The sequence below is a fragment of the Cynocephalus volans genome, chromosome 10 (genome assembly GCF_027409185.1).
Source record: "Cynocephalus volans isolate mCynVol1 chromosome 10, mCynVol1.pri, whole genome shotgun sequence".
NCBI classification, from domain to species: domain Eukaryota; kingdom Metazoa; phylum Chordata; class Mammalia; order Dermoptera; family Cynocephalidae; genus Cynocephalus; species Cynocephalus volans.
This window is the reverse complement of record NC_084469.1, coordinates 3,987,862-4,011,626: the sequence shown is the minus strand read 5'-3', so window position 1 is coordinate 4,011,626 and position 23,765 is coordinate 3,987,862. Positions and strand designations below refer to the sequence as shown.

The 23,765-nt window shown below is 39.3% G+C and overlaps 4 protein-coding genes across 4 annotated transcripts; all 4 read right to left on the bottom strand.

Moving 5' to 3' along the window:
- Positions 1-4,538: 4,538 nt before the first annotated feature.
- LOC134389293 (keratin-associated protein 1-3-like) lies at positions 4,539-5,054 on the bottom strand. The gene has a single exon (XM_063112829.1). The coding sequence runs from the start codon at positions 5,052-5,054 to the stop codon at positions 4,539-4,541; it is 516 nt and encodes a 171-aa protein (XP_062968899.1).
- A 3,047-nt stretch (positions 5,055-8,101) lies between these two features.
- LOC134389339 (keratin-associated protein 1-1-like) lies at positions 8,102-8,662 on the bottom strand. Its single transcript, XM_063112883.1, has one exon. It carries the CDS (start codon positions 8,660-8,662, stop codon positions 8,102-8,104), a length of 561 nt encoding a protein of 186 aa, XP_062968953.1.
- A 7,044-nt stretch (positions 8,663-15,706) lies between these two features.
- LOC134388256 (keratin-associated protein 1-3-like) lies at positions 15,707-16,207 on the bottom strand. The gene has a single exon (XM_063111154.1). The coding sequence runs from the start codon at positions 16,205-16,207 to the stop codon at positions 15,707-15,709; it is 501 nt and encodes a 166-aa protein (XP_062967224.1).
- Positions 16,208-21,053: 4,846 nt separating this feature from the next.
- On the bottom strand, positions 21,054-21,569 carry LOC134388255 (keratin-associated protein 1-3-like). The gene has a single exon (XM_063111153.1). The coding sequence runs from the start codon at positions 21,567-21,569 to the stop codon at positions 21,054-21,056; it is 516 nt and encodes a 171-aa protein (XP_062967223.1).
- Between the last annotated feature and the right edge of the window lie 2,196 nt (positions 21,570-23,765).

Genomic DNA, 23,765 nt, shown 5'->3' with positions numbered 1-23,765 from the left:
TTTGGTTTTGTAGGAAACCACCAAAATGTCTCCCAAAGTGGCTGTACCATTTTGCATCCCCACCAGCAATGAGTTAGAGTTCCTGTTACTCCATGTCCTTGTCTGCATTTGGTGTTGTCAGTGTTCTGGATTTTGGTTTATTACATGTTTTTTCATGTATGAGCTATTTCTTCCTGGGCCATACTTTGTTCTTGCCCTGTGGAGCATCTGAGACTCAATTCTAGACATAAGACTAGTACCAAAAAGGGGTAGTTATAATAGCTCTTGAGGATAATGGGCATTTCTTACAAGCAACTTCTCCAAGTGAGGTTATTACAGGATTTTCTGGCAATGGGCAGCTATTATCATCAGACACAGGAGAAAAAAATATATTTCACCGGTAAGGGAAGCTCAGAGTAAGTTGAACCTTCAAGATTCTGAGCCTTTTTGGAGTCCAACCAAGATATCCATATTCCAACTTTCAGGGTTTCATTTCTTTCTTATCAGTTCCCTAACTTTTACCCGAGAGACTTGATGAAGCTATGAATTCAACTGACTTTTCAGTTATGCAACCTACACGGTAACGTTGAGTGTTCACTTTTGGACAATATCAGTCCTGTAGCTTCAAGAAATAAGTGGTTCTTTTAGGGATGCCATTAAATCTTTTCTGGATCTCTTATTAAGGCTTGACCTGATATACTAAGGTCTTGAATTGGTTATTTTCTTTTTGAAAGCACTGCAATACAATCAAAAGAAGACATCAAAAAAATAAAAATAAAAAATAAAAAAAGAAGGCATCCTCCCACAACAGCCCTTATAATCATGATAACTGTCATAAGATTGAAGAGCATCAGCTCTTGAGCCCCCAAGCCATTTGCTTTAGTAGGTACTTTATTAAAATCAATCAAAGTAATGATTGTGATGCTATTGCATGTAATGCATTCTATTTGCATTGAGAAGGAGTTTAATCCTATGTTCAAGCTCAGGGACTCTACCAAAGCAATCCCTAAATCCATTCTTTGAAGTTCTCCTTTCTGGGACCACTCCTGATACCAACTTTTATATGTCAGGGTCTAGTGAGGAGAACCAACCATGCCAGTTATTTGAACAGAGAGAATTTAATACAAAGGATTATTAACTAGGTATGAAATTTACTTACGAGGTAATAGGGTAAAAGGACGACTCTAAGTTATCACGGAAGTAGCAACTACAAGAAGCAGCTACTGACTGTAGGGTTGAAGGAGCAAAGGGAAGAGTTAGGAGTTATTAAAATAAATAAATAAATAAATAAAATTATTAGCTAATAAATTTAGAAGAGGGGTCCTGCAGAGCTGATAGTCATATTTCTTCTCGGCGTGTTCTTGTGCCTCTGAACTTGGAGGGTAGTCCCAGGGGACCTGGGGCTGAGAACTCTGAGGATGGGGTGCTGCCTGACATGGAGCAGCTGGTGCAGCAGCAATGTGGTTTGCAGAGCGGCATCGTCAGCATCGCAGAGCCGGATACTGAAGGGAGGGTGGGGAGCTGTGAGGCTGTCACTTAACAAGTAGCACAGAGAAACTTGTGCTGAAGCTATCCACTTCCAAAACAGCCATCTTTAAATCCTATGAACTTCCCCACACCTTTCTTTACTTCTAGTTCCTTAATTTCATTCTCTCGTTATGAATTTTGGAGGCAGAGTTGGGTTCAGATTTCAGGTTTTTTTTTAATTTTTAATTTTTAAAAAATCTTATGAGCTATGTGACTGTAAGCAAGCTATTTAACCTCTTCTAGACTTGTTTTCCCCACTTACCAGCCAGGATGACAATAGGTATGTACAGGATTTGTGTAAGTGGTACAAGAAATAAAGTTCACATGAAGTATACGTAGCATGTGGCATCAGTACTAATCAGCACTAATCCGCATCAATACTAATGAGACCACACTGGTTTCCATCTTTCCCCTTCTTGTGTGTCTTCCCCAACACTCTTCCTTTCATACCTCGATCCACCATCATCCCTGTTGTTGTTATCTTCACATGATCAATGATCCTCAATAAAAGAAATGCTCTCACTTTTGCTTTGGAATTTGAAATGTATGTCCTTTTACCATCAGTGAACTGTTTATGCAACCCAAGTCTTCTTAGATGTCGTATATAGGAAGCTGCAATTTTGAGAGCTTAGTGCAGTCTATTGTGTAGTGTAGTAGGCAGAAATATTCTAGTTTTCAAGTTTTGAAAAAGACAACAAGTATTGGCTTGGTTAATTAGGGCTTATTCTTATAGGTAGACAGCTGCGAACATTGGTTCAGATGCACATCTATGTCGGGATCAGCGTCTATTCCATTCTTTTGGGATTTTGTAGCTCCAGGCATCATACCTGTGTTTGAAGTAAGAAGGGTTGGGTGAGGAGGAAATGGGAGTACCAGAAATGCATGTCCCTTTTATTAAGAAAGGAAAGTTTTCTTAGAAGCCCATAGCTGACTGCAATTTGGGTTTCATTGGACAGTTCTATGTCTCTCTATTTCTGGAACTTTATTTATTTATTTATTTTTAATTTATAATCTTGTATTCTAGTGTTGGACCACAGGGATTCACAGAGCATAGCCAGGCAGGGCACTCTGGCACCTTTTTACTGTCTCTGTATTTTTGCCTTTTACAGAATGTTATATAGTTGGAATCACAGAGTAGGTAGCCTTTTCAGACTGGCTTCTTTAACTCAGCAGTATGAATTTAAGATCCCCCCCTGCTGTGTTTATAGTTTAATAGATGATTTGTTTTTATCACCGAATAGCATTCCATTGTATAGATGTGCCATCATTTGTTTATCCAGTCACCTTAGTGAAGGACATCTAGGTTGCTTCCAATTTTTGGCAATTACTAATAAAGCTGTTATAAACATTTATGTGTAGGTTTTGTGTGGACATGTTTTCAGCTCATTTAGGTAAATACTCAGGAGCAAAATCGCTGGATTGTACAGTAAGCCTCTGCTTAGCTTTGTAAAAAAGTGCCAAACTGTCTTCCAAAGTGGCTGTACCATTTTGCATTCCCACCAGCAATGAATGAGAGAGTTCCTGTTGCTTCACATCTTCACCAGAATTTGGCGTTGTGATTGCTTGAATTTATCCATTCTGGTAGGTGTTGGGCTCTTTTTGGTTCATTGTTTTCTTTCCATTTGGAATGACCTTCAAGGACCACTTCAAATATCATCTCTCTAATGAAGCTTCCCTCATGCTGTATGTGCGCCCCTCCTCACCCCCAGCCTCTGCTGATTCCGAGTGATCGCTTCCTTTTTTGAAATCCTGTTTCTGGTTCTTCTGTCTTCTTTGCAGTTCACATAACCAAGACACTACTTTCCACAGTGGTGACAATCCATGATTTCTGCAAGTTCCTGAGGCATTTCTTTCTTGTGGTCCCCTTGCTCTGTCTGGCTCCTGGGCTGTCTTTCACCTTCCTGTGAATCAACCCAGACATGAGACTCAGCCCCTTCACTGGGTTTCATAGTGAAATACATAGTAAACATAGTATTTTCTCATGTGTAATTGTTTCACATCCTTCTTTTAGGTTTATGGAGGTGCCAACATGCATGTCCCCTGGGGATACTATTGCAGGTAAACCTCTCAAGGCATATTGGCCACAAAGCATCTATCCCTCAAGAGGAATTCTTCTACCAACTGCTGAGAGAATACAATTTATCTTATGGCATTTTATGTGGCTATTTTCATACATCTATTTTTTTCCTTCTGGATAGTAAGGTCCTTAGGAATAAGAATTAACTCTGCCTCTTTCTGATCTACATAACCCCTTCTGTAGAACTGGTAGTCAATACATTTTTATGAAATGAATGAGTGAATGAATGCACCATATATGGCATTACTCTTTTTAAAAAAGAAATAAGTGAACTTATTTCAAGTAGACATTCTTGAATTATAAGTATTTAAACCACTTGATATGTAAGTGGAAACAAAGAGCATGGTTTAATTGCCCAGGATATAATATTTATTTAGAAATGACAGAAGACATTATATCTCAGGTATAACTGAAAGAGCCAGAAGACAAGATCATTATAATCCAAAAAACAAGGCTTGGATCATCTGTTGCAATGTGGAAAGGTCCAGCCTCCTTCAGAAGTGGAATGTTGTGTGAAGAGCTTCCATATTCTCTGGTGGCATCTGACGAATGTCACTTGGCTATACTCTCATGCCTTTGATGTTGGAAAAAAATTCAGAAAACAGAAGATAAAAATGGATCATAAAGCTGGGAAATTTTAGACTTGTGGACAGTTCTCACAGATAAATTCCACAATATGTCAGTAATTTTCAATCCTGCAAGAATAGCAAAAATAGTATATCCAAAGAAATCAGATGGTCATCAAATGGGTTTGCAGCACTTTGGTGTCCACGGTGGAGCAGAAAGGTATTCCTTGTAGAATGGAATCAGGTAGACCTGTGAGGCTCATGAACTTGGTAGCCCTCATAAGAGAAAATGCAACAAGTCTAAGAATGTGATAGTGGTCCAGGTTGGTCAAGAGATGAACAGTTTAGAGATACTGAGTCTTGGGCGATTAAAAATCATCAACTTGCTTTTAACAGGTAGGCTGGCAGCAGGTAGACTCACAGCCCGTGGGTGGGCAGCAGTAGCAGCAGCAGAGTGGGCGGCAGCAGGACTGTCCACAGTAGGATGGGCGGCAGCAGGAGGCCTGGGCATGGTGCAGCTGGCAGCAGGTTGGGGGTGTGCAGCTCACCACGCAGCAAGGGGGCAGGCAGGTGTCCTCCACGCGGCAGTCTGGGCGGCACCATCTGACGCGGCAGCTCACAGCTCCACAGCCACCCTCCTGGCCACAGCCAATGCCACCACCAGTGCCACAGCTGGTTCCACAGCAGCTTGGCTGGCAGCAGCTGGTCTGGCAGCAGCTCGGTTGGCAGCAGCTCGGCTGGCAGCAGCTTGGCTGGCAGCAGCTCGGTTGGCAGCAGCTCGGCTGGCAGCAGCTTGGTTGGCAGCAGCTCGGCTGGCAGCAGCTCGGTTGGCAGCAGCTGGAGCCACAGTTCCCACAACTGGAGCAGCTGGGAAATCCACAGAAGCTAGTGGTACAGCAGGCCATGGTGTCAGGAGTTAGGTTGAGAGTTGTGTTGCTTAGAGAAGTTACTGAGCTTTGGTGGTGACTTCCATGCTGGGCCTTTTATATATCTGAGCTAGCTACTGTTTATCAAATTCTTAACATATTTTCCTTGTTTTTGTTTAAATTTGTTCCTCAGTGGTCCTCTGATTGGCTTACGTTGAAGTACTTATGACACATTATGAGCAGCAGTTTAGAAATTACTTTGTTTTATAGTTTCAGTGGGACTCCTCATATCAGTCCTTTGCTCTTTGGAATATGTTTGTGGTTTCTCATGTTCAAAGAGTCCTCCTGTTTTGGTTGAAGTCAACACCCTCATTTTGTATAGTACTAATTCCATGCGACAATTTATCCAGACCTGCAAGGCTAAGGGTAATTGTGCTGCTATTTTTACCTATTATTTTTCCTCTGGAATATATAGACTGAATTCTACTGACCTTAGGACATCAGGATATCCACTGAACTTAAAGAGTACAATTTGGAGATTCCGTATCATTTGCTCCAACATCATATCAAATTACCATTATAGTTCTTTTGAGTTAAACCAACTTAAATCTGTAAATATTATCTGTATTCCAGGCCAGAAATATTTTCTTATGAACCAAATGACATAGTATATAGGAGGATTTCCAGCAGAGTGCTGTGCTTCTGGTAGAACCTTAATAAATATTCATTAAATCTGATTCAATAAATGTTTATTTTATTTCGGAAGGATAGCCTTGCAGGGTAGAGTATTCTTGGCTGGCAATCTTTGTCTTTCTGAAATGCCACATGTTCTCACTTATTGGTGGGAGCTAAAAATTAATATATAAATTCACACACACACACACACACACACACACACACACACACACACACACACACACACACAAACCGGGGGGGGGGGGAAAGAAGATATAACAACCACAACTACTTGAAGTTGATACGACAAGCAAACAGAAAGGACATTGTTGGGGGGGTGGGGGGGAGGGAGAAGGGAGGGAGGTTTTGGTGATGGGGAGCAATAATCAGCCACAATGTATATCGACAAAATAAAACTTAAAAAAAAAAATAAATAAATGTTTATTGAATGGGTGGAGTAAAAGACATGATTCATGGATGCCTGTACCACTAATAAATGATTAAATAGAACTTTCAAGCTGTAGTACTTCTCTTGAAGGAGCCATGTTAGAGACTAGGAAATGCTGATTATTTTTTTTTAATTTAATGGTTGAACCAAGGCTCACAGAAAAACATCTAGGAGTTATGACATTTTGAACAATGTACTTCCATCAACTTTATTCCTTTCTGAAATGCATAATCTTGGGTGTGATCCATCATTACTACCAATTAAACAATAGAGGTAAGTTCTGGGAGCCTGTAAATAACTTTGAAAACATGTTTCTTAAAGTATATTTGTGTCCTGTTGTATTTTGTATATTGCACTCAAAGGCTTGATGAAGGATTAAAAAATTAAATGGTAAAAGCTATTTTTTTGTTGTTGTTATAGGGTTGTGTTTACTTTTTAAGAGAACATCTTTCAAGCTGAGTTGCAAAGCACGAAATACAGTAGAGCAGTTTCAGATTTCTAATGCATCTGCCTGACGCAAGGTGATGATAGAACTCACTGGGTACTCCCCTAGCTGTTTGTTCTGCTCTTCTTTAGCCCAGAGACTCACCTTACACATTCTTACAGTGGATGGAGGTAAACATTGAGAGCAGAAGCTTACAGAACAATTTGGGAGTCAGTGGGAAGAACGTGATGGCCTAAGGCATGGGAATTAAACCTAAGTGCTCTGGGAAAATAGATAGTTTCTGGTAGGTTTATTACTTATTTATTCATTTATTTTTTTAGCCCGGAGAATGTCTGTTAGCATTTCTTCATTTACAGATTGACTAGCAACAAATTATCTCAGGTCTGTTTATCTTGAAAAGTTTTTACAACATCTTCATTTTTGAAAAGTAGATTCTAGATATAGATTGGTTGACAGTTTTTTTTATTTGTTTCTTTATTTTGCACATTTTAAATAAATGTTATCTCCATTCCTTCTAGCATTTAGTAGATAATACAGTTTCTTTAGCTTTTGGGATTGAACGGGGGAGAACATCTAGTATATTAAATGGAAAGAGATTAAAGATGGTAGAAGGACATCTAGGTAGAAATCCATAGCCTTGGATCACCTGAAAATTTTAGCAAATAGTGGCTTTATTAATCTGAACATAATCATAATGGATTAGAGCATGAAAGTGTTTGAATAACTATAAAGATTATTTAATGTGTGGAGCATTTTATTAATAAGTTAATGGATTCAAGCATAATTTGTATTTAATATTTCTGGTTGAGACCTTATAATTAATGAATTAAGATTATTTCAGAGACAGAAGTAGACTGGAGGCTATGAGAAAAAGGGGGGAAGGAATAACGAAAAAGTATTGCTTAATGGGTAAGAGTTTATGCTTAGGATAATGAAAAAGATTTGGAAATCGATAGAGGTAGTGGTAAAAGTGCATTGTGAATGTAATTAATTCCACACAATTTTATGTTTAAAAATGCTTACAACAGCAAACATTATGTTGTATATATTTTATCACAATAACAAAAAGAAAGGTTATTATCAAAACGCAAGTCCACTCTTCTTGAATTTTGGCTGTAGGTAGGCCCACTTAAAGGTAGAAGGAGGACATAACTCAGTTTGCTTTGCACATTAAGCCATTTTATTAGAAATTAACAGGGAATATTCAAGGAGAAAGGAGGTCTGAAGATGTGTGGGGATCAAGAGATAGGGAGGAGAGCAGAGATGTCACTGAAATCACGAACTACTCTATCCTGACACACCGCTCAGGCAGGACATCCAGAACACTGGTTGATACATGTTTTGAGTGAGAGCTAATTCAGCATATCCACAGGGGTCGGGACTAAGAGTTTCGTGATCTCAGAGTGGCTTAGCAACACCATGACACTTAGTATTCAAGTAAAATTGAACACTTCTTCAGAGGTCAGCGTAGTTTGCTGTGATTCCCCTTTCATTCCTAAGTAGTCAGCAACCTGGCTTTTAACAGGTGGGCTGGCAACAGGTGGACTCGCAGCCCGTGGGTGGGCAGCAGTAGCAGCAGCAGAGTGGGCGGCAGCAGGACTGTCCACAGTAGGATGGGCGGCAGCAGGAGGCCTGGGCATGGTGCAGCTGGCAGCAGGTTGGGGGTGTGCAGCTCACCACGCAGCAAGGGGGCAGGCAGGTGTCCTCCACACGGCAGTCTGGGCGGCACCATCTGACACGGCAGCTCACAGCTCCACAGCCACCCTCCTGGCCACAGCCAATGCCACCGCCAGTGCCACAGCTGGTTCCACAGCAGCTTGGCTGGCAGCAGCTGGTCTGGCAGCAGCTTGGCTGGCAGCAGCTCGGTTGGCAGCAGCTGGTCTGGCAGCAGCTCGGCTGGCAGCAGCTCGGTTGGCAGCAGCTGGTCTGGCAGCAGCTCGGCTGGCAGCAGCTCGGTTGGCAGCAGCTCGGCTGGCAGCAGCTCGGTTGGCAGCAGCTTGGCTGGCAGCAGCTGGAATCACAGTTCCCACAAGTGGAGCAGCTGGGGAATCCACAGAAGCCAGTGGAGCAACAGGCCATGGTGTCAGGAGTTAAGTAGAGAGTTGTATTTTTAAGAGAAGTTTCTGAGTTTTGGCTGCACCTCCTACATCTGGCCCTTTATATATTTCCTATAGCTGCATATTTACCTAATATTTAGCATTTTTCCTTGATGCCAATTGCAAAGTCAGTCTCTGATTGGCTAATGCCTGAGTTGTTTAGAAAGTTATAAATAGCATTTCAATAGCCTGCTGTGGTCATTATTCAATTAAGTGCCATTATGTTTCTTCTTTGCCCTCTGGACTAGGTGAAGGCTCATCCTGGGAGCCTAGCACAGCGATGTCTCTCTATGTGAGTCACATGACAGACTAGACTTGAGCCAAGCGCATTACTCTGGCTCAGTTTGTATACTTGTCCTTTAATCACCTTTAGACGGAATTAATCTAAACTGAACATTTTCTTCCTAAGTGGTCACTCAGTCATAATCATAATTTTACAAACAGTTTGTCCAGACTCGGAGAGACTAATGTTAGCATCATCAATGCTCAAACCAAGTATGCCTTTCTATGATTAGTTGGACAAGTTATGGGACCTTTAGAGCTTTAACTACTATTCTTGCCTTTGGTTGTCAATGTACATATTATCAGCTGAAATCTTTAATGGCTTTTGCCTGTAGGTTTTTTTCTGACTCTACGGAATTAAAACTATATGCCAGTAATGGATACACATTGTAACAAATCAAACAGTACAGAGGCATATAAAGAAAAATTAATATTCTTTTCCCTCCCTGAACACACATACATCCCAGTTAAAACTAGTATTATAGAGATAATCAATATTAAGAGTTTGCTGCATGTTCTTTGACACTTTTTCCCTGATTCTGAAAATATAAACAAGAATATATATTGACATATATCTCCTATTTCAGTGAAGTTTGTGTCTCCTATACACACACATACACACATTTAAAAAAATTTAATTATGGTAAAATATACATAACATAAAATTTCTGTTAACCATTTTAATCATTTATGTTAACCATCTTAACGATTTATTAATGGTCTTGTCACCCTTGTTGAATATCATTTGACCATATTCACATGCAGAAGAATGAAATGAAACTCTTCTTTTTTTATATATTTATTTTGTTGAATCCTAATTGATCATACATATTTTTTGGATTCAATATTGTGTTGACCTCTTGATCAAATCACTATTACTGGTATGTCTATTGTTACAAATTGTACTTATTCCTTATGCCCCTTGTCCAATCTCTCCATATCCCCCTTTCCCCTCCCCTTCCCATCACTGATAACCCTAGATTTCTTCTCTCCCTGTGAAAGAGTAGTGGTTACTCTGTTGATATGTTGCCTAAATGATCTGTCCAATGCTGAAAAGTGTGTTCAGGTCCCCCATATTATCGTAGAGCAGATGCTTCTTCTGTCACTCTGGATTGGCCTTGTGGAGAGAGACATCCTATTCTTTTCTTTGGTCTCTGCTGGTGACTCTCCTTGTGTCAATGCACTCCAGTGGCTGGTGGACCATCTGTGTGGTGGTTGTGACATCTAGCCACTTTTGCAGTAGCCATGGTTACTGTGGTAGCTGTGGTCGGCCACCCACACAGAGGTGATGTTTTTGGTATGTTCCTTGGTGCTGGTGGTGTGCTTGGGTGTGGGCGGGGGGTCCAGTCCCTGGCTCCAAGCCACATGTCCCAGGGTTGGCCGAGGTGCTGGCAGTGTGCCTGGGCCAGAACTAATTTTTTGTCCTTTGCTTACTTCTAAAATGGGGAAACTTCCTGTGGGAACCGGTACTTGAGCTGTGTGGTTGAGCTAAATTGCTGCTTTGCTGCTGTTTCCCTAGGGAAGGCTTTTTGTGCAGCTCAGGGTTTAATGGTTGACCTTATAGGTACTTTCAGCTCTCCAGAGACTGGGTGCACCTGGGTTCTGTAGAAACTCTGATCTGGGCCTGAATCTTTTCATCAAACTGCACTCCATGCAATTCTGCATTCCCAACCAGTCTCCTCTGAGTGGTCCTGTGTTGACTGAGGGGTGGATCAGCTGTCCTTGCTGTGTCCCAGCGTTCTTCTGGTGGGCATGTCTCCCCCACTGCTGGTGCTCCATACAATTCCCATGGGACGGGCCCTGTGCCGGCCCCTTGTGATGACTCTCTGGCCTCTGAATGGCTCCCCTTTTTCAGCTGTTCTGGCTCCTCACTGCTGCATGGGTCCATGGGTACCCTATTCGTGGTCTTGCTGTCCTGGGGGCCACCAAGGCTCTTTTCTACCCTGCCGCCTGCAAGTGACTCCATCCCAAGGGCACAGCTGAGGCTTCTGCCTGCTCCTGCTCCATGTGCTCAGCAGTTCCAGCCTTAAAGCGGCCACAGCCCGAAACACTCAGAGCAGTTTTTTCTTTCTCTCATCGTGGCTTCTCCCCGCTCATGAACTCTGTAGGTCTCTCCTCCTCTTCTCCTGAGTTCCAGCGGCCACAGTGTGGCTTTTGTTATATTTTTATAGTTGTAAATTGGTTGATTTGTGCGAGAGAGTGATGCTGGGGACCATTTATTCTGCCATCTTGACTGGAACCTGAAATGAAACTCTTATCTCTCACCATAAGCAAAAACCAATTCAAAATGGATTAAATACTTAAATGTAAGACCTGAAACTTTAAAACTACTAGAAGAAAACATAGAAGAAAAGCTCTATAACCTTGGTCTGGGCAATGATTTTTTTTTTAGATATAAAACTAAAAGTGTAGGTAACAAGAGCAAAATTAGACAGATGGGATTACAGCAAACAAAAAAAAATTCTGCACAGCAAAGGAAACAATCAACAGAGTGAAGAGAAAAGCTACAGAATGGGAGAAAATATTTGTAAATGATATATCTGATTAGGAGTTATTACACAAAATATATAAGAAACTCAAATCAATAGTAAGGAAACAAATAACCAGATTAAAAAATGGGAAAAGTATCTGAATAGGCATTTTTTAAAAGACATGCAAATGGCCAACAGGTATACGAAAAAAGTGCTGAAAATCCCTGATCATCAGAGAGATACAAATTAACATCACAATGAGAAAACACCTCAAACTTGGAAGAATGGCATAATCAAAAAGGTGGAAGATAACAAATGTTGGAGAGGATGCACAGAAAAGGGAACCAGGATACACTGTTGGTGGAAATGTAAATTAGTACAGCTATTATTGACAACAATAAAAAGGATCTTCAAAACATTAAAAGTAAATTACCATATGATCAGCAATCCCACTACTAGGTATATATCAAAATGAAATTAAATCAGGATGTTGAAGAGATATCTGCACTCCCGTGTTCACTGCAGCTTTGTTTACAATAGCCAAAATATGGAATCAACCTAAGTGTCCATCAGTGGATGAACGGATAGAGAAAATGTGGTAAATATACACAATGGAACTCTACTGAGCCTTAACAAAGTGGGAAATCCTGTCACATACTACAATGTGAATGAACTTGGACGACATGATGTTAAGTGAAACAAGCCAGACGTGGAAAGACAAATGCTGCATGATCTCACTTATACGTGGAATCTAAAAAAGTTGAACTCCTAGGAAGCGGAGAGTAGGATGGTGGTTACCAGGGGCTGATTGGTGGGTGGTGGGTGGGGAGATGTTGGTCAAAGGAAACAAAATTTCGGTTTAGATAAAAGAAATAAATTCAAAAGATCTGTTGTACAACATGGTGACTATAGTTAATAACAGTGTATTGTATACTTGAAAATTGCTGAGAGTAGATTTCAAGTGTTCACACTACAAAAAAAAAAAAATGTGAGATAACACATATATTAATCAGCTTAATTTAGCCATTCTACAATCTATGTGTATTTCAAAACAACATTTTTACACAATAAATATATATAATTTTTCTTTGTCAATTTAAATAAATAAATAAATGAATGAATAAATCAATAATAAGAAACTTGACCATATAGGTTAGGATTTATTTCTGAGCTCTCTATTCTATTCCACTTATCTATATTACTGTCTTATGCCATATCACATTGTTATGATTACTGAAGCTTTGTAATAAATTTTAAAATCAGGTGTGACTAAAAGTTGGTGTGAGACCAACTTTGCTTTTTTTTCAGGATTGTTTTGGCCATTGGGACTCCTCTGATTCCATACGAATTTTAGGATAAATTTTTTTATTTCTGTAAAAAAAATGCCATAGGGATTTGGACAAGAATTGCATTAGATTCTTTGGGTAGTATTAGCCTCTTAGCAATATTAAGTCTTCCAATCCATGAATCTGGAATGTCATTCCATTTATTTTCATCTTTTTAAATTTCTTTCAGCAACATTTTCTAGTTTCTAGTTTCTTTCCCCTTCTTGGTTATGTTTATTCCTAAGTATTTCATCCTTTTTGATGCTATTATAAATGTAATTGCTTTTAAAATTTTCTTTTCAGATGGTTCATTGTTAGTATACGTATATAAATGAAACTGATTTTTGTGTGTTGGTTTTGTATCTGCAACTTTGCTGAGTTTCTTTATTAGTTCTAACAAGTTTTTTTCTGTGAAATCTTTAGGGTTCCCTACATATTAGATTGTATTGTCTATGAACAAAAATAATTAAAGTTTTCCTTTCCAATTTGGCTGGCTTTGGGTATTTTTGCCTGATTGCTCTGGCTAGGACTTCCAGTTCTATGATAAATAGAATGGGCAGAAGTGGACATATTTGTCTTGTTCTTAAAGCTTTTAGACTTTCACTGTTGATTATAATGTTAGCTTGAGCTTTTCATAAATGGCTTTTATTATGTTGAGGTAGTTTCCTTCTATTCCCAGTTTGTTGAGTGATTTTCTTTTTCTTTATCATGAAATGGTTTTGATTTCTATAAAATACATCTTATGTGTGAATTGAGGTGACCATGTGTTTCTTTTTCCTTCATTCTCTTAATGTAGTGTGTTCCGTTGATTGATTTTTATATGTTAAACCGTCCTTGCATTCCAGTATAAAAATACCACTTGGTCATGGTGTTGAATCCTTTTAATGTGCTGATGAATTCTGTTTGGTAGTGTTTTTTTGAGGATTTCTAATAAATATTTATCAGGGATATTGGTCTGTAGTTTTCTTCAATCATCTCCCTATTGATAAAAACCTCAATTACTTTTAGTCTGTCCTTTTGAATTTAAAAACAACCATGAAATTTTAAGCTGAAAGGGAATTTAAATGGGCTCAGCTTTAGGTAGTTAGGGATGGTCACATGATGTAGGGGACCAAGCTTTTAAGTGAGAATTAAATTAAGTTAATTAAGCATCTCAAACTGGTCCTACCACAAAGTGACTGTGCAACCACAGAAAAGTCACTTAATTCCTCAGAATATTGTTTTATTCATCTGTAAAATGAGATAATCTCTCAGACACCTTCCAGGGCTAAAATTGTGTAATTGCTCTACTAGATAGTTCGTTCCTTAAGGACATAATCTGACCATGTATGATTCACTTTGGTATCCTAGATAGTGCCTTCTGCACCATCTTGCATGCTGATACTCAGTAAATGCTCGTTGAATAAAAGAGGGAATGAATGATTTTCAGTGCATAGTAATGATGAAAAGCGAAATTGGTATTTTACCTAAGTTAATTGTCATTTTATTTTTCCCTTACAGCAGGAACTGTTTAGGTAGTAATACCTGAAAGTGGTCAGTAGTTACAATCAAAGGGACAAGAGGACAGGACATGTTTCCATTTCCGCCCTAGCATCCAAGGGTGTTTCCTGGATTGAATCAGGTCTAGATGATAGAGACCTGATTTGGGCCATGGAAATCAATTCTTTGCTTATGTATGTTAGCGTTTATTGATGCCTTCTAATTTCCTGATTTTCATTAACCCTTGAATTCATCAAGTATTGTAATTTTAAACAAAATAATATTTTATATAAAAAATACCTCAGTACCCCCCTCCAGTTCTAAGTCCAAGGAAACATGAATTAATCCTGATCCTTGTGTGAAATACCAGCCAAATGTATGAAGCATTTCCTGATACTTGTGTTTAAGTGTGTATAAATTTGTGGTGTATGTTTATTATATATAAATGCACTTTTATATGTAATAAATATGTGTGTATTTTTGTTAAGTGAACATATAAATGAAAGTAGATATAGTGATTCTAAAAATAGAGCAAAACCTTTGTTGTCCTCAGTTCTTGTTTAGAAACTAGGGGTAAGTTTTTTGTAGTAAAAAACTCCTTCTAATTGAGAACATCTTTCCTGAGAGAGGTTTCCCCATCTTATACTTCTCTTATTCTACCTTGCAAGACTACATGTGAATGGAAGAGTGTGATTTATTAGCATACATTTCCATTATTTAAAGATTGCCTTAATGCATTTCTTTAGCCGGCAGAAAAAATAAGTAATTTTCTGTCTCTTCATTTAGAGATCCGGCTTCTATAACTCTCTGGCTGCGGAAGCACTGTGCGAGGTCAAGATATGGTAACAGAACTTGTGCTGTTTCTGAGGCCCTAAATACCTGCTTTTATTGTATCTTTTATGCGGATTAACCTCCACTGGACCTAATCATGGTATTAGAACAGCAATGTGGGATATCAAAATCCGGTCAAAATCTTTTCTATGACTTTTTATGAAATGCATATTATAAGTACACTCAATGAAAACAAAAAGAGATATGTTAGCTGCACCAATAAATATAATTTATTAGATCTTGGTATATTATTCTCCCTTCATTGGAAGTGCAATTGCAGGGCGATGGAACAGAAGAGGTGAATGTATCTGAGGACGGATGGTTCTTCCATAGCAGCCCTGAGCTTCGGAGCGTGGGGTTAATTAAATGCTTGCTGAGGGTCAATCCCAAGGTAGATTGGCTTTTGGATCTCTTGGGTCAAATTTGTACTTTGGCATTCTTTGAGAGGAGGTCAAGTTCTTTCCATTGTTCAATGGAATCAGATAGGTCCGTGAGGTCCAAATATTTGGTAACTCCCATGACAAAAGCCAAATAAAAGTTCAAGAATTTGTTATTGACCCAGGAATGGTTGAAGAGACAATTAGTTACTGAGTTGAGTTGAAACTTGAAACTTGAAGTTGAAAGTCATCAACCTAACTTTTAACAGGTGGGCTGGCAACAGGTGGACTCACAGCCCGTGGGTGGGCAGCAGTAGCAGCAGCAGAGTGGGCGGCAGCAGGACTGTCCACAGTAGGATGGGCGGCAGCAGGAGGCCTGGGCATGGTGCAGCTGGCAGCAGGTTGGGGGTGTGCAGCTCACCACGCAGCAAGGGGGCAGGCAGGTGTCCTCCACGCGGCAGTCTGGGCGGCACCATCTGACGCGGCAGCTCACAGCTCCACAGCCACCCTCCTGGCCACAGCCAATGCCACCACCAGTGCCACAGCTGGTTCCACAGCAGCTTGGCTGGCAGCAGCTGGTCTGGCAGCAGCTCGGTTGGCAGCAGCTGGTCTGGCAGCAGCTTGGCTGGCAGCAGCTCGGTTGGCAGCAGCTTGGCTGGCAGCAGCTCGGTTGGCAGCAGCTCGGTTGGCAGCAGCCGGAGCCACAGTTCCCACAAGTGGAGCAGCTGGGAAATCCACAGAAGCTAGTGGTACAGCAGGCCATGGTGTCAGGAGTTGGTCTGAGGTGTGGGTTGCTTGGAAAAGATTTTGAGTTTTGGTGGTGACTTCCACACTGGGCCTTTTATAAGCCCTGGCCAGCTACTATTTACATAATTCCCAAAGTCTCTTCCTTGTTTGTGTTTAAAGAATTTGCCCCTGAATGATAATTGGCCTGCCCTGGAGTTATTTGTTCAACCTTCTGAAAGCCTTTAAAAGTTGATTATATTTGGTCTTCAATTAAGGTTTTTTACCATGGTCACATAGTCATTAGTATTCATTGGGAGCATAACCCCTAATCCCCGCATTTGTTAAAATTTTCTCATTGCCCAAAGAATAATAGACTGATGCCTCACCTATAAGGAGTGTCAATATTACTCAACGTTGATCCTTAAAATTGGGCTGTTGGGTCTCACGTGACAGTTTAATTTCCAGCAACGTGGCCTCTAATTTTGACTGCTGCTCCTTCTCTAACTTTTTCATCTTCGCTTTGACTGTGAAGCGAGGCTAGATGCAGTTGGCCAGAAGGGATGCTTTCTTCAGGCCTGGAAAATGTGGGTGAATTGTTATGGATAACATTTTTGGAGCACTTGTCATGTGCCTAAATGGTTTTGATACTTTGCCTGTATCAATTCACTTAATTTTCACAGCAATCCTGTGGTGTATGTTCCATTGCTACCGCATGATTCATGTGAGGAAAACATGATTTTAAGTAACTTGCCCAAGTTCACATTAAGAAGTGGTGAATCTGAGATTTGAACCCATAGCACCTAACTCCAAACTAAACTCTTTTATCCACTATAGTCAATTCCCTCTTTTTTTTTTTTTTTTTTGATGTAGGCGATTGTCCTAAGGAAAATCAAAGGTATGAAAATTTGCTCACTTCATTACAGACTCTTTTGAGAGTAAAGGAAAGGAAGGCAGAGCTCAGGGTAAGTAATAACACTGTTTATTGGAGACTTCCCTAGAGATTTTACTTATTTATTTTTTTAACAGCATAGTAAGCATACTTCAAGAAAATCTCAAGTGCTAAAAATGTTAACTTACCTGACTTGTAGCTTAGTCTAATCTTTTATCTTGGTATGTTGTATAGATTTAAATGTTAACTGAATAATAGTCACATTCAACATGACCCTGGAGTATGTGATATACTGTAGTGTGTTAGATCTGCAGCATGCAGTTTACTGTAGGTTTTAAAAACCAGTCCAGTCAGATGGAAAGTTTATATCATTTGAATGAGGCAACTGATGAAGGTCAAGGTGAGGGTTTTGTTGAAGTGCAATGGAAGGTGACCTGACCTGCGAGGAGTGTGGGCTTGATTATAGAGAAATGGAATTTAAAATGACACAAGCTTTGAACCAGAACATCAAGTGTTAGTTCATAAGTTTAGGTCATAACTTTTCCCAAGTCAGAACTAAGATATATTTTTCAAATCCCATATCGAATTTGAATTAAAAGGTGTGATTCTTTGTGAAGCTTGTGCTTCTTCTAAAGCAAAGGTACATCACAGATTCTTGGATTAGCTAATTTTTTACTTGGGATGCTTGAAATATGTGGATTTGTTATGATTACAATCTCAGGATCTATTTAATTTATATCTAAATTCAGCAGAATCTTTGGTATTAAAAGATTTATCTCCCTATGCAAAATATTTAGCTATTTGAAGAGTTGAAGTAAATTATTAACAAGGGCACTGGAGAGAGTACTATTACATATTGGGTGTTCATTTATGTGCTTTTCTACCGTGGCACTGTTTTTAACATTTCCCTCAGTGCAGAATTTAATTCAGTATTCATGTTTCTGCTCTTTAGTTGCCCTTAGAGAATTATTAAGAATAGGATCTGATACTTGAAATTTGAGAATACTAATCCTCTGCCACAGAATAAAGACTAATCTGAACATTCCCTTACCTCTCCTAAGTAAATCAAGAAAATAAAATTTAACCAGAATCTTTTCTCCTATCACATAAACCCATGTCTTCTTGATTGGTTTCCATGGAATATGAGTAACAAGCCAAAATCATCTGTGATATTTCTCTGTGGAGATATGATGTTTAAATGCTGGGCACCACTTTCTGTGGTCTTCTTTGAGGAAGAAACACAGTATCTTTATATTTAAATTTTATTTATTTATTTTTAATTGACAAATAAAAGTGTACGTATTTATTGTGTACCACATGTTGTTTTGAATATGTATCCATTGTAGAATGCTAAATTGAGCTTATTAATATATACCTTATTTCACATACTTTTTTTTTTGAGGTGAGAACTCTTAAAATCTACTCTCCTAGCAATTTTCAAGGATACTATACGTTACTAACTACGGTCATTATGTTCTGTAAGAGATCCCTTGAACATATTCCTCCTAATTGAAATTTTTATCCTTTGACCCATATCTCCTAACTCCCCTTCCCCAGCCCCTGGTAACCACCACTTTATTCTCTTTGGTTTTCATTACTTCATTTAAGTTTTGGGGCCCAGACAATTCCAGTACCATAAGAAGAAAGAATGTCTGTCTGTTGTTCTTGAATATTTGACTTCTGTTTAACACAGACACTAATGTTTTGAATTATTTTCCTTTAAGATGTCAGGGTTTTGATTTTCCAGTTACAAGTTTTTGGGGATCTCCCAGTTCTTTCACTTTCATTTTACTAGTTCTCTCATCTGGTTCCAACTGCCTTATTTAGATTCCTGAGATATAAACCATGGTTGATACAACAGTCAAATGAACACACCATTCCTGCCCAGGACTTCTGTGCTTCTCTTCTGGGCTTCCATCCTAGTGACCTAGACTGAACAACACATAAACATCGGGGACCTCCTCTCACCTCCAACTTTTACCCTAAACCAAATAGCAAGATCTCTCTCTTGTCTCCTGAATGTCAATGTGGCTCTTTTTAGAGTTTCTGAGTTGAAACCTTTTTAAGTAAAATGTGCTTCCAGCCTAAACTTCCTCATCCTGCTGGGAGACAAGAGAGCTTCACGCTAGGGGAATAAACTGTTGGCCCCGTGGGAGGGCCCTTGAGTATAGACGTATAGGTCGTGCCATGATGTGAGGCTCTCTCCACTCAGAGGAAGGAGCATATTGTTCTTCACACCAAGATGCTGTAGGCGCAACAAACTGTGTACCCCTGGGTCTGTGTCTACCCAAAGATGGTGTCTTTTAAAATTTTTAGTGAAGTTGTGCTAGCAAAGGCCCTGCTCATTTTAAAATTGAGGTGAAATTCACATCGCATACAATTAACCATTTTAAAGTGCATAACTGAGTGATTTAGTACATTCATAATGCTGTACAACCATGACTTCTCTCTACTTTCAAAACTTTTTCATTATCCCAGAAGAATATCCCATAACCTTTAAGTAATCACTTTCCATACCCCTCTTCTCTCAGTCCCTAGTTCACCACTTTGATTTTATGACCAAAGATTTTATCTCTTGGAATGGAAGCCCCATTATGTATCTTTTATTTTGTTCTTGTTTTATTCCAGAATCCTCTCTCTCGAGATTAGAATAAGAATGGTGATCGTGTATGATCAATATCATGTTTATTTAAATCCACCCCTGTAATGAATGTTTATTTTAAGCTTCAAAATGCAGGAGAGGATTGTATAGGTATTATAAAAACATCAGTTGATATTTCCTTTCGTCGTTTTCCAGAGTATATTTTGAGGAGCATTAGTGTTACAGAATGCTAACAGCTAATACAAGAAAAGAAAATTTCCTGGCTAAATCAGTTTGGGAGTGGTGGTTATAGAAGTTTCTTTATTGCAGGGCATCTCAGTCTCTTTAATGTTATAATGTGCTTTATAAACCTTCAAGATGGTGATAATGCATACAACTTTATTGAATACATTTTCCCTTTTAAGCATCAGAAAGGATTAATTGTCAGTGTGCCACTTGTTTAGGGATCTACTCTCCTATGCCTGGAAGGGACATTGTAAGCAATAAAACTCAATTCTCTCACTTTCCAGATTAGAAATGAGTGCCCAGGCAAGTAAAGGGACTTACTCAGGAATCCATAAATTGTTAGTTACAAAACTGGGACTATAACTGTTATTTTACAATCTGTATTTATTGTCTTTCTTGTTTTGTGTTATGGTTTTTTATACCTTTGATAATTAAAGAAACTGTACACAAACTCATATGAATGAAGGAATGAAAGAATTTGGCAACGCCACAAGAAGCTGAATGACATGAAATTCCTTTTTCCTTTTTGTAAAATTGATCCTTTGGAGCACCTAGGCCACCACCTTGCATGGGTGAGGACTTTAGGAAATTGTTCCTAAGTATTGTTGTGCTTTTAAAATCATATATTTTGACAAAGAAAAACCACTTTAAAGACCATTAGGGGGAGAGAGAGAGAGAGAGAGAGAGAGAGAGAGAGAGAGAGAGAGAGAGGCAGAGACAGAGAGACAGAGAGAGAGAGAGACAGAGAGAGAGAGAGAAACCATAATGTCACATCATATTGAGATTTTGAAAAATCCCAGTATGTAAATTTTATTAACAAATTTCAAAGAAAAGAAAGTTCTAACAATGATTTCATAACTGAAGAGATAAAAATCTTTTTATTAAATCCAAATCCCGATGAGCTGTTGAATATTGTAGATGATATTTGTAGTAAAATATTAGACATCCCTTTTCACACTGTAGGACTTCTGTTGATATCCAGGGCTATGAATATTTTTTTGTTCTTTCTTTGTAAATGAACTTATATCCTGGGAAAGGATTACGTAGCTGTGTGACAGGTTGCAAGCTGGGTAATGGGTATTGGAGTTCAGAAGTTCGTTGGGATTCTTCATTGTTTATGTTCAAAGTATCATCTTCTCAGGATTCCATTCCATCAGAAGGAGGTTTTTAACAGGTGGGCTGGCAACAGGTGGACTCGCAGCCCGTGGGTGGGCAGCAGTAGCAGCAGCAGAGTGGGCGGCAGCAGGACTGTCCACAGTAGGATGGGCGGCAGCAGGAGGCCTGGGCATGGTGCAGCTGGCAGCAGGTTGGGGGTGTGCAGCTCACCACGCAGCAAGGGGGCAGGCAGGTGTCCTCCACACGGCAGTCTGGGCGGCACCACCTGACACGGCAGCTCACAGCTCCACAGCCACCCTCCTGGCCACAGCCAATGCCACCGCCAGTGCCACAGCTGGTTCCACAGCAGCTTGGCTGGCAGCAGCTCGGTTGGCAGCAGCTCGGCTGGCAGCAGCTCGGTTGGCAGCAGCTGGTCTGGCAGCAGCTCGGCTGGCAGCAGCTCGGTTGGCAGCAGCTCGGCTGGCAGCAGCTCGGTTGGCAGCAGCTCGGTTGGCAGCAGCTGGAATCACAGTTCCCACAAGTGGAGCAGCTGGGAAATCCACAGAAGCCAGTGGAGCAGCAGGCCATGGTGTCAGGAGTTGGTCTGAGGGCTGGGTTACTTGGAGGAGCTTCTGAGTTATGGCTGCTTATTCCACATTGGGGCTTTTATAAGCTGTGGCCAGTTGCTCTGTTTGTGGGGGTCAGCATTTTTATCTTGTTACTCTTTAAACCAGCTTTTTTTTTTTTTAGGGCCCTATGATTGTTCAAATGCTGCATTAAAAATTATATATATATATATACACACACACAATATATACGTTTCCAAATTGTTTTTTCCTTGTTGCTCAGCTAGTACTCACCAAATAACGTTGGTCCTTGTTTTGTTTCCAAACAATGCTCTAATTTCCACTGGAGCCTCAGCTTCAGTTTTCTGTTTGCAATTGTATCCTCTGAGAAGGTGACTTTTACCCATAAAATGATATGATTTGGGGGTCCTATTCACCAATCCTTGTCGCCAGAAAAGAATTATTAACCGCGAACTGTCCTCCATGTAAAACTATCTTTATATAATTTTTAGATTAACAAGACGACAGTCTCTATAATCAGCCAGATAGAAACTATGATTAAATATTCATAGAAATTCATAGATGTCTCCAGAAATTGAATCTCTCCTGAACTTCAGACGTTGATACTTGAGGAAACATTTATTACTCAGGAGGATATATGGAACAAAACCAGTTCCATTCTAATTTAATTTCAAAGAAGGGTTAAAACTCATATCCAGTAATTAGAAACAAATGACAAAAATTTTTGAATGAAATTTACACTTTATGAAAGATGACATCACTGGATTATCTAGAGAGTATTTCTCATAGAATTTACTTTCAGCTTATGTCGTTTTATGTTACAATGCCATGTGTCCTATGAAAGGATATTAGGCCAAAGATCATAATGATTGAATTTAGGAAGTTGAATCAATAAAAGAAAAAGCAGGAGTTGGGAACTACTTTGCTCTGATCACAGTACTTACAAGGCAGCTTAGGAAGTGGATGATTAAACATGGTTTAACAGTATAAATACAAAGATGTTAAGATATATTTCAGCAAAATAAATTTGAAACATTTCTTGGCATTGCCAAAAGAAAGGATGTGATTTTCCACTGGGAGTTTAGGGTTACATGAGGGGAGATTTTTAAAAAGTGGTGGCAAAAAACCATACTGTTGCTACTTGTGGTAGGTTTATTTCTCCCTTGCAATCATGAATAGACACACATGGTTAGTTAGTTTTTTATGAGGTGTTATTGGTTTGTACAGTGATAGAACTCCATTAGAATGTGATTCATGCTAATTTCGGTAAAGGTGTTCATGTCATGTGGTAACCATGACTGTAAGTATAAAGTTAAAAAATGGTTATATGTACTAATCATGTTTTTGAGATTAAAAACTTAGTAAATCATCTTGTTCCACTGCTTAATTTTAGAGGCATAGAAACTGAAATCATTCACACTATAAATAGCACATGTTTATCAAATCTTATTATGCACAGAGCACTAAATTGTTACACAGAAAGCAAGACCCCATCTGTCTGTCTCATATCTTGCTCTAGTGCACAGATCAGTATAATACCACGAGGAGGGATTAATCAAGGAAAGGAGTTGAATATAGAGACATCCGGCTTCAAAGTTCTGAATTGGAACATTGCTGATGTGACACGGACTGTTTAAAATCTTTCCTCAGCGTCAATTGATGTTAGGATATTACTGAGTCTGGGAATGGCTACATTTTGGAGAGGTTAAGTGACTTGCTCCATTCACACAGCAGATAGCCAGGAATGCTGCATATAAAACTCTTACCCCTCATTCTTTTCTTAGACCATTCTTTTTCTTTTATACCATGCTGCTTTCCAGGATCAACTAATGTGAGTAAAACTCTTTATCTCCTTTAAAAAAAAAATAGTTCATAATAGCTCAAGAATAGGCAGAATACACTATGGAGGAGTGATTTTAAACACACAATAAATAAGGATAAATATGTTAAAATTCTTTTAATTGTCTCTGAACCAGAAGCGTTTTCCTGCAGACCTTCAGTAAGTCACATTTGCTTCTTTTTTCTTGTTTCCCACGTTCAACTTAGTTAATATACCTTCTGGGTTTCTATGCCTGCTGTGCTCATTGTGTCTCCTTTATACCACGGTCATCCTCTTGGTTCAGCTCTTATTGTATTTTGCTTGGATCAGGGTAAAGTCCTCCTGGTTTTTTTTTTTTTTTTTTTTTTTGTCGTTTTT

What these genes read in the sequence shown, in the direction of transcription:
- LOC134389293 (XM_063112829.1), bottom strand. Translation starts at nt 5,054, where the DNA reads ATGGCCTGCTGTACCACTAGCTTCTGTGGATTTCCCAGCTGCTCCAGT.
- LOC134389339 (XM_063112883.1), bottom strand. Translation starts at nt 8,662, where the DNA reads ATGGCCTGTTGCTCCACTGGCTTCTGTGGATTCCCCAGCTGCTCCACT.
- LOC134388255 (XM_063111153.1), bottom strand. Translation starts at nt 21,569, where the DNA reads ATGGCCTGCTGCTCCACTGGCTTCTGTGGATTTCCCAGCTGCTCCACT.
- LOC134388256 (XM_063111154.1), bottom strand. Translation starts at nt 16,207, where the DNA reads ATGGCCTGCTGTACCACTAGCTTCTGTGGATTTCCCAGCTGCTCCACT.